The 11,041-nt window shown below is 46.4% G+C and overlaps 1 protein-coding gene across 1 annotated transcript; it reads left to right on the top strand.

Moving 5' to 3' along the window:
- Positions 1-823: 823 nt before the first annotated feature.
- Positions 824-11,040, top strand: METTL14 (methyltransferase like 14; the record flags this gene model as incomplete). The annotated part of the gene is made up of 10 exons (XM_014538289.1): positions 824-1,042; positions 1,664-1,751; positions 2,813-2,893; positions 3,179-3,266; positions 4,088-4,178; positions 5,279-5,420; positions 6,802-6,894; positions 7,643-7,759; positions 9,026-9,236; positions 10,844-11,040. Coding segments are annotated over exons 2-10 (1,035 nt in total), but the record flags the coding sequence as incomplete, so codon positions are not given.
- Between the last annotated feature and the right edge of the window lies 1 nt (position 11,041).

Raw genomic sequence — 11,041 nt, 5'->3', positions numbered from 1 at the left:
AAATAAAGTAATTAGAAGTTGTGATAGAGGTTGTGAAACAGTATACCTTGGGAGCAAACAAAAGTGAAACAAAATAATTGAAAGTTACATTAAGTGCTATGGTCTGAATGAGGAAAGGAGGTAGAAAAGAGAACCTCCTGTGGGAGGGGCTACTTACTCTCTATGCAGCGTTCATGGGGACCCCTCCGAGGTAACAACTTGGACTTACTGGGTATGAAAAGGGGCGTCGGCCATGAGAAGGGTGCTTCCTCCGGGGGAGGTGGCTGTGTCTCCTGGGTCAGGGGAATAGGGTCTGGGAGATACTTTGGAAAAGCATTATCCCTGGAGAGACATGGGTGGACGAAACAGTGGTGACTATTTCAGGTAAATGCTGAGGACTTGTGTCTCTGATGTGCTAGCACGCCTGCCCCACTTCCTGGCTAAGGGGACTGTTTAATACCCGTTTCCTCACGCCCCTCTTGTGCATGAAAACAGATGTTCCTCAGGGCCTGTGGGTTGCATTCTGCACTCCCTGGCCCGGCTCCTGAAGATTTCTGTGAGCTGATGCCACACGACATAGCCAGTCTTTTCGGTTTGTTTACATGTGTTGTATTGCAAAATCTTCCCAACTGCCAACCAGACTGCATTACCATTTTTAAGGAATTAGTAAAGTTCAATATTGCGCCTACAATCATTCTATAAAGACGTGGCTTGAATAAAAGCCATTACGCTGTATTAGACTGAGCATGGGGTGAATAAGGTATCGCATGTGAGTGGATGGACGCGAAGTGTCGAACACAGTGCCGACCACACTGGACGCTGTGTGTGAGCTTTCCTGGCCGTTGCAGCTATTACGGAATCATGTTTTACTTACTTTAAAGGAGAAGATTGGCAAAGTGAAGTGTCTTCATTTCAAATTTGACTAAAAGGATCAACTGCCTAGTGACCTCTTTTCTGGTTTTTGTTTTTCTCAGTTGGGAGCCGAGAGTGCCGACAGCATTGGCGCCGTGTTAAATAGCAAAGAGGAGCAGAGAGAGATTGCCGAAACCAGGGAGACTTGCAGGTCCGGCAAGTGGTTTGTTTTTGTTGTTTTACTGACAGCTTAATATTGTGAAAGGATTATTGTTTTAATAAAATGGTCCTAGGTATGAAGTGTGCTGGTATGAAAGCACCAGAATAAAGATTTCAGAGCCATTGGTTTTTATTGTTCATGAATGATAAACTATTTCTTTTCTGGCTGTAGTAACTTCTCATATAGTAGGACGTGGACTGTTACACTAAGGATTAGCTTATATGCCATAAGTAAATAATTATTTTTAAGTTCCTATAGAAGTAAATAGACTTTACCCTAAAAGTGTTAATCATTTCATAGTTTACAAAGCATTTCAGAATTTTTCAGTTTCTAGTTATCAGTTTGAGCATTAGTTTTGCTAGAGACAGATTAGAATGATACCTAATTTAGAAGTTCCTTCTTGCCTTATATCCCTGTAACAGCTTATTTCTCATTTGGTTGCTTACCAATCACGTTTTGTGACTTTTTAGGTGATTTATAAACTGGGTGAATAGATACTGTTTAATCAGGAAAAACGTGCTTCATTCTGTTTTTATTAAGTTATTTCGTGCTACTAGATGCATTTATACATCTGTGCATACCTGTGTGTGATGCGTCAGTTTTACTTTCCAGGGCTTCCTATGATACCTCTGCTCCAAATGCCAAACGTAAGTCTCAGGATGAAGGAGAGACCGATGAGGACAAAATGGAAGAATATAAGGCAAGTGGAGACTCGGGCAACTTAATGGTCAAGGAAAAATAAGTCCTTCCGATAATAGGTTCTTATTGAGGAAAACAAACTTGACCGAAAGCTGAATATGAAAGTGTCTAAAATCATTGTCATAAGTATAATATACGTATAAGCATATGTATAATCAGTTAAATGAAGACTTTGTATCGCTTTCCTCATTTTAACACAAGAGTGTATGGATTAAACTGGGTGATGCACAGAAAGCACTTAGCATGAAGCCTGGTAAGCACTGGGCAATACTATTCTTCAATAACAGGAAGGAGGTAAGTAAGTGTATCAGAAACTGGGTATTTGGATCAGATTTCTAAAGGCTACAACACTTTCTTTTGTGATTTGTGTTCATCAGTGTTAACAATGGCAATATAATTAAAATATTTTGAAAATCCATGACCTAGCCCGCAGTGTAGAACCGTTTCTGAAAGAGGCCCAAAGGAAAAAATCCAACTTGTAAATTTGTAATTGCAATATTTAGTTGAAAAGGAAATATAATGAGAAACCGATCTCCATTTCTTAAAATTAATTGTCCAACTGTATTTAATAGAGAAGAGCATGCATTGTTAGTACTAATTAGTACTATTATTAGTACTAATCTTATATTAGTACTAATCTTATATTGGGAACTGCCCATATGCAGTTCCCAATATTTGGACAGTTTTGACCTGTAAAGGTAGTTTCATGTGGTTCAATATAATAGAAATAAAATTGGCCCATTGGTGGTTATTTCTTTTGATTTAAGCTAAATTCTAATATTTATAGTATTACATTTGAGATTAAATAATTCTAGACAATTTGGTCAACAAAACAGTAGTTATAGACTTTTATTGATGAAAATTTTTATTTTATTATGCAAAGAATAAACTAGTTATACCTAATGATAAGAAAGCAAAGATTTTAATGTTCCACTGTAATGATAACTTGAGAAATGTATTATCAGTAGGGAAACAGAACATGTATGTCTAGTCTTAGTCAAGATACAGTAACACGTGGACCGTTCCTTCTCTGCTTCAATGTCCACTCCCCTCCGTTCCCAGGATGAGCCTGAGATGCAGCAGGAGGAGGAGAACCTGCCGTATGAGGAAGAGATTTACAAAGACTCCAGCACGTTCCTCAAGGTAAGTCAGTGATTCCAGACTTACGACCCTTCACGTTTCAGCTCTGTGCTGCAAGGATTTTAAATACCTATTTGTTTTCGCAGTTTTTTTAGATATTAAGGAATCATTGTTATAAAACAAAGGTCACTTAAAATTATTCTGTAGCTACTAAGGAAAAACACTATCATTTTACTTCTGGTGTTTTAATGTCAATCAACTTACATTTTATATGGCGTCATAATAAAAAAAAGTACAGAATTAGGATATCAGAGTACATGCTATTAATTTAATTTTGATTTTTCTTAGGGAACACAGAGTTTAAATCCCCATAATGATTACTGCCAGCATTTTGTAGACACTGGACACAGACCCCAGAATTTCATCAGGGATGTAGGTATGTCAGATTCGTTGGACTGTATAATTTATTTAACTTGTGGATTATTTCTATTTAGAGACTAATTCTAACTGGATTTGTCCTGGGATTTGTTTATAAGGCATAGCCCATTAATTTAAGATCATCATCAGCATTTCATCTCTACTATTTTGTCTCTTCCTGTATCTAATTATAAAAAATGAAAGAATACTAATTTTTACTAGATTCTTTAGAAGATATTTTTTTCTCCAAAAGAGGGGGAAAAACATGAGAGAAAGGCAGTTGTTGCTCCCTTTCTCAAGAAGAGAATGATTAAACTTGATATTATCAGCAGAATATTTAACTTAATAAGTAGGAGACATTAAATGGTTGGTGACTTGAACTTGGCTTTGGACATCTGGGTGTTTATCTGCCTACTAGAGGCCCGATGCACGAAAATTCGTGCAAGAGTAGGCCTTCCTTCCCTGGCTGCTGGCACCGGCTTCCCTCCGGCACCCAGGACCCGGGCTGCTCCCCTTCTTTGGCTGCCAGCAGGCACCCGGGATCCCAGCTGCTTCCTTCTGGCCACCCACAGGGACCCGGGACTGGGGCTGGCTTCCCTCGGGCCACCCACAGGGACCCGGGACCTGGGCTGGCTTCCCTCGAGGCCCCATCTTTGTCCGGAAGGACATCTGAAAGGTCTCCTGGTCTAATTAGCATATTACCCTTTTATTATTATAGATTATTATTATAGATGGAGGGAGGATCGTTAGATGTGAAATGTGTGCTGTTTCCTGGGAGGGTTCATCACCTCTGCTCTCTGCATTGGCTTCGAGTGTGTGACATGTGCTTGCCGCCCTCAGGTCTGGCGGACAGGTTTGAAGAGTACCCCAAGCTGCGGGAGCTCATCCGCCTGAAGGACGAGCTGATAGCGAAGTCGAACACTCCACCCATGTAAGCGGGTTCCCGCCCCTTGTCCTGCTCAGCTTCCGAGGCCAGACTTTCCCTCTGGTACCTTTCCGTTGGGAATCACTCAGCACCACATGCGCTGACATCATTGCGATTCCTTCTTTGTGGTCAAATATGTTCGTTTGCTGCTCAGGGCTGAGTGCACAGTAGGTTCTCATTTAATTTGTTCTCAGTTTTTCAGATAATTTGCTTAATTTTTTTTTTTTTTTTTAGAAAATCATTCACATTTATTCTTGAGTTTACTTAAAATGTTTTAAAATAGCGTTTCTTCTCAAAAAGTTATTTATTGATGGGGAAAAGAAAGAAAATTAATAGCATCCAGGGCTACTATGGACATTTTTGGGATATGGTAATTCATTTTAACCTTTGCTAAACAGAATAATGCTTTCCTTAAAAACGTGTATAAGGCCTTTGAAGTTGGAGACTGTTTATTTCACACTTAGTTTACTTTGAACATTTTGTACATTTATTAGTTTGCTGACATGAGTCTATTAATTAGAACAGCCACAAAGAAATCTGAGTATTGGGGGAAATGCTAGCAGACTTTAGTATTCATCCTATTTTAAAAGACTTTACATTTAAAGTATTTTATATTTAAATTTTTTATATGCAAAATACTTTCATACTCTATGGAAATAACTTTTCAGTGAAGGCTAATGATAAATTATACTAAGTGGCCAGAAAAGACTATTAATATTTTAAAAAGAAAATTTAGAAACTTTTTTAGAGGGAGGAATTTAAAATTTACAGAGAAATAGTTTTTCCAAACTAACTAAACAATTAGAGAAAAGCAGTGTGACCTTCCCTAGAATACTCAGGTGGTGATGGAAAGGGGTTGAGTCTTACAGCTGAACGTGGATTTTCAGTGTGAAACCAGGGGGCTAGGTGGGAACGGACCGCTTTGTGGTGTGCTTACGTGCATGTCCTAGGGAGGGCGCTGCACGGTGCGCACTGGCGAGAGGCGAGGCCTGCAGTGGTTCTCTCGCAGCGGCTGTGGGAATGGCGTCTAGTAACACGGGAAACCTCTCACCACCGCCTGCAAGTGCTCGGAGCCTCTCCTCACTGTCTGTGCTTTCCTCACACAGGTACTTACAGGCGGATATCGAAGCCTTTGACATCAGAGAGCTCACCCCCAAGTTCGATGTGATTCTTCTGGAACCCCCTCTGGAAGAGTATTACAGAGAGACCGGCATCACTGCCAACGAGAAGTGCTGGACTTGGGACGATGTACGGTGAAACGCCGCCTGTGGGGAGCAGTTTGTTCCAGATCAGCGGTTCTCAACCTGTGGGTCTCGACCCCTTTGGCGGTCGAACACCCCTTTCACAGGGGTCGCCTAAGACCATCCTGCATATCAGATATTTACATTGTGATTCATAACAGTAGCAACATTACAGTTATGAAGTAGCAACGAAAATAATTTTTTTTAAACATTTTATTGATTTTTTACAGAGAGGAAGGGAGAGGGATAGAGAGTTAGAAACATCGATGAGAGAGAAACATCGATCAGTTGCCTCTTGCACACCCCCTACTGGGGATGTGCCCACAACCAAGGTACATGTCCTTGACCGGAATCGAACCTGGGACCCTTCAGTCTGCAGGCCGACGCTCTATCCACTGAGCCATACCGGTCAGGGCCGAAAATAATTTTATGGTTGGGTCACAACATGAGGAACTGTATTTAAAGGGCCAGAAGGTTGAGAACCACTGTTCCAGATGAATAAAGGCCGTGAATGTCACTCCTCCTTGCGTGGGGCGCACGTGCAAACGGGTAGATTTTGTGGCCCCAGGCCTGAGGGGCATTGACAAGTGTGCCAACCTTTCTAGGCAGCAGTTGCGCGGGCGGTGAGAAGCTGGTTCACAGGAGACCCAGCCGCAGCGTCCTTGGGGGTGAGGCTGGGAGGGTGCGAAATGGTCCAAACGACCCGGAGCTCGCTCTGCATTGGCATTTGGTTAGATGTAAACATCAGGAATAAATATATGTGTCAAGTATAGTTCCTACTCTTTAAGGAACTGACAGTGTAATGGATAAAAAAGCATGAGTAATTTCAGAATAAAGTAATTGTGGTAAAGTAATATTTTCCTAAATAAAATTAAGCAAACTGATAACTTCCATTAGTTACAAAAGTTATGTGTTTGTTATCAGTAACAAAAACAACAGGTGTTTCTTAAGCACCACTCTGCACAAGGCAGTGCTGAGATAGCATATTTCATTTTAATTTTGCCCCCAACTTGGAGGTAACCTGTTTTTGTCTCAGTTAGTTTTTCTGTAAATATTAAAGGGTTGTTCTCAAGCTGCAGCTTATGGAATCCTGTAACTATGGCTTCCTGTGGCCTCTCCACACACGTCGGTGTGCCGTTGTACGCGTGCACCTGTGATTTCTACAGGAGGAAACGGCTGGAGAACGAGAAGGCTGCGGATGGACGTTCCCATTATGCCCCTAAAAACGAGAGCCTCTAGTGAACGTCCTGACACACCCAGTGATTGCTCTGGGACGAGTGGGCCCCAGAGCAATCACCCAAGGTGCTTGCGTCCTGACACACCCAGTGATTGCTCTGGGACGAGTGGGAAACAGTTCTTTCAGGCCCCATTGTTTCGGTTTCTTTCAGATCATGAAGTTGGAGATCGATGAGATCGCGGCCCCTCGGTCGTTCATTTTCCTCTGGTGCGGCTCCGGGGAAGGGCTGGACCTTGGGAGAGTGGTAAGCTGGCGTTTTGTAAAGTGGGTCTTTAAGTTCACAAGAGAAAATGCAATAGGATGCATTGCCTAAGACCTTTCAAGATGGGTGTTTTGTCTTTTGTTTCTTGAATGGCAATAACATATTAAGAAGAAAAAATATTCAGGAAAGAATGTATGAAAGGCAGTACCCGCCCTTAGTTGACAACAGCAGTCACCAACCGGTGGTCCCCGGACCACGGATGGTCTGTGAGGTCCGAAAGGTTGGCGACCGCTGGACTAGTACTAGGGGTGAATCAAAATGGGGTTTATAACGACTGCAGGAAGAGAGCGGTTTCGAGATTTAAAACTCCAGCTCACATCTCAAAAACAAGCTGCCTGGTGTCACTTGATGCTCATGAGAAGCTAAAAAGTGCTTTTCTGAATTCCATTAACTCCTGAATTCCAAACGGAAGTCAGATGGAATGGGGAAGTAGCCCCGAGCCTGGGATGTAGTTTGAATGAACGAATGAGAATGACAGGAAGTTCTCGCACCTTGGGTGATAAGTACCTTGTATTTAATTGTGTTTAGAACTTTTCTTCTATTTGATCGGGGTACCCTGTCGAATGGCTGTATAATAGAGACAGGACTCTTTCCCACATCTCACTACAGCAGTTCCTGTGACACCTGGGGACGGGATTTCAAGCCTCTGGGAAGTTTTTAGTGCTGGCTGGTTATTTTAAGTGTTGTTGATTGCTTTTAGCTAAGGGCTTTTTTAAATTTCCATTTCTAGTGTTTACGCAAGTGGGGCTACAGAAGATGTGAAGATATTTGTTGGATTAAAACCAATAAAAACAACCCTGGGAAGACTAAGACTTTAGATCCAAAGGCTGTCTTCCAGAGAACGAAGGTATTGCTCTACGATCTAGTCATCTTTATCTTTATGTTCTCGATCATTTTTTTTTAATTTTCATTATTTTCCAAATGACTGCATATTGTTTAATTTTGGTGGAAAGGTCCTTTTCTCAGACTTGGGCAATGGCACTGAGCATTCATAGGAAGACACCAAGTTCGTGTCTGGTTGCAGCGTAGCTGCTTACAGTATCGTATTAATTCGGGTGTAGATGTGGTGGCTCGAGATTTACATTTGTTGCGCGGTGGTCACAGGTGAGGCTGCTCGAGTGTGAGTGACTGCGGCCTCCATGGTGTTCGTCGCTCCCTGTGACAGTCTAGCTTTACAGCTGGAAGTGTGTGCTCCCGGCCCCTCCCCCTGTTGCGTCAGTCCCCCACCCTGTCCCTCTGGCGACCTCCAGGTGGTTCTGTGTCTGCATCTGCATCTGTTTTGTTTTGGTTATTTTGGTCTTTAGGTTCCACATATAAGTAACATCCTGGCATTTATCTTTCTCTGAGTCATTTCTCTTAGTTTCATACCTCCCGGGCCCGTCCATGTTGCCGCAGATGGCGGGCTTCCTTCTCTTCTCTGGCCGCAGTATCCAGTGCGTGTTCCGTGCAGCGTCTTTAGTCAGCCTGCCCTCCAGCCGTTCCCTCAGCGGAGCCGTTGGTGGGAGGGTGTTTCTTCTTTAATAGTTTCCTTGGACTGGAACATTCTTTCGAAGGGAACCCAAGCCACCCATCCACTGTTGGTTCGTGGAATCAAGTGGGAGGCTAAGTCTGTCCCATCCACACTCCTGCCGTCAGGTGAAATAGCGAGGGTCTAAAACAGACAACAGGGAGAAGGGTTTGATTTGCACATTTCCTGTGTCAAGTATTTGGAAGTCTATCCAGGCTTAAAGCCTCTTCTCCATATTAAAAGGCTTATATCTTGTGTGTAGTTTGATCTTGGATCATAGTAAGCCCAGTGTAACATCATCTTATAGTTCAAAGGTCAAGTTTCATGTTTCCATACCTGTTGAAACGGGTTATGGTTAAGTTTTAGAGGGAAAAGACTCCATGGTCGTTGACTCTGGTCTAGAATGTGGTGGCTCCAAGTCCCGTCCTCTTGTCTCGCCTCCCTGGCCACCTCCCCCCACCCAGGAGCCCAGGTCTTCTTGCTGTGTCACCCAGAGCACCGTGTCCTAACGATCCGGAGGACGGAGGATTGGTCAGGAAATGGGCCGGGGGTGTCCAGGAAATGGGCCGGGGGTGTCGGAGGCTGATGGTCTCTCCTTGCTGTCAGGAGCACTGCCTCATGGGGATCAAAGGGACCGTGAAGCGCAGCACAGACGGGGACTTCATCCACGCCAACGTCGACATCGACCTGATCATCACGGAGGAGCCCGAGATCGGGAACATAGAGAAGCCCGTGGAGATTTTCCACATCATCGAGCACTTCTGTCTGGGCCGGAGGCGCCTTCACCTGTTTGGAAGAGATAGTACGATTCGGCCAGGTAGGACCTCAGGATGAGAAGAGAGAGCTTGGCCACCGGGGGTGCAGGTGTCCGGAGCTCCCTGCCGGGCTGGGTGCAGTGAGGCCTGACGGGCTGGAGGCCTCGTCTGGTGCTGCAGGCCTGCCAGGCTCCCCCGGGTCCCCTGCTGCAGCCGGTCCTCTCCCTCCGCGGTCACTCTGGCCCCGTCTGCTTTCTGTTTCCTCACGTCCTTACATCATTGAATTGTAGATTCCGGGAGGCAGAGCCGTCTGCACTCCCTCCTCCCCGGCACGCAGGGCCTTCGGTGACTGCGGAACGAAGACGCATGAATGCTGGGTAGTCCTGCAGAAAGCACCATGCATTTGTGCGATCCGGGTCGGGCTTTAGTAGAGGCTGAAATGCCTGGCTTGTTCCTTACGGGTGTGGTGGTGGCCTCTTTTCAAAACCTTAGTGATCACCACAGTGTGCATTCGATATTTTAAAAAGACGAGAAAACAGTTCGCCTCTTAGGGACACTCAGGCTCAGCTGCAGATGGGACCATATAGGCCTCCTGCCCGGAAAGGGCAGTTTCCCTGCTTTTCTTCTCTTCAAACCTTTATGCACTTCGACACGAATGTTTTCACACAGTGAACACAGGAGCGTACAGAACGGCTGCTGCGTTGTGGAAGGTGATCCTGGTCAAATCCTTGCTTTCTGGCATTTTGTGATGATCCAGTAGCCTGAGAATAAGCGTGAGGGTGATGGGCAGGATGCTGTGAGCCCAATTCGTGGAGATCCCTGCCCTGCGCTGAAGGATCCCGGCCCGTAGCACTCAGAGCAGATTCCCAGTCTCTCCCCAGACATGCGTCAGCTATGAGACCACCCCTGGGAACCCAGCCCCAAGGCGAGGCGCGACACCCGTGGGGCACTCAGTCCTTGTAGCCTCGCTCAGGCGCTTCCCAGGAGGGTGTGGGAGGCTGAGAGCGCAGCCGCCCAGCAGGGGGGCTGGCGGGAGCCTGGACCTGGGGAACTGAGTCGGGGTCTGAGAGAAGTGTCATCCATAGGAGGGTTCCCTTGACCTGCGTGTGGAGGGGGCTTTCAGGGCTGACGGATGGAAAGAAAGCGGGCGCCGAGGCGGGGACAGCCCCTGTCCGGGTCACTTTCTCCAGTGAAGCTGCGTGGACGGGGACTGAGAGTGAGGTCAGGCCTCCTTAGAGAAGACCGTAGAGGCCGCACTTGGACTGTCCAGCGCAGAGGAGCCGCTGGCTGAACTTTGCTGGAGGCTCGGGCTTTCAGAGGGAGGGGCTGGGACTCAGGATCCAGGCTGCCTGTCTGAAGGGAGGGGCAGGCAGTGGAGGGTGGGGTGAGGAGCAGAGGGGGCCGGCTGAAGCTGGGGGCACCTCTGGGGCCGCTGGGCTGGTGCACAAGGAAGGGGGTGGGGGCTGCAGGGCCCTCCTGGGAGGAGGCACAGTCCCCGTGGGAAGGAGCGGGAGGTGCTTTCTTCCTGAAGGTGCAGCAGGGAGACGTGGGCAGGGCCGGGTCTCAGGTCTCCGCCTCCTTGGAAGGGCGGTGCGGGGCGCACTGGGCCAGGAAGAAGGTGCGGGGAGATGGCGGGGCGGGCTAGCTGAGAGCATCCTCCCTCCCGCAGGCTGGCTTACGGTGGGCCCCACGCTGACCAACAGCAACTACAACGCGGAGACCTACGCGTCCTACTTCAGCGCCCCCAACTCCTACCTGACGGGCTGCACTGAGGAGATCGAGAGGCTGCGCCCCAAGTCGCCCCCACCCAAGTCCAAGGCTGACCGGGGCGGGGGTGCTCCCCGGGGCGGGGGGCGAGGAGGAACCG

The sequence above is a fragment of the Myotis brandtii genome, unplaced genomic scaffold, assembly GCF_000412655.1.
Source record: "Myotis brandtii unplaced genomic scaffold, ASM41265v1 scaffold1888, whole genome shotgun sequence".
NCBI classification, from domain to species: domain Eukaryota; kingdom Metazoa; phylum Chordata; class Mammalia; order Chiroptera; family Vespertilionidae; genus Myotis; species Myotis brandtii.
This window is presented reverse-complemented; position numbering and strand designations above follow the sequence as displayed.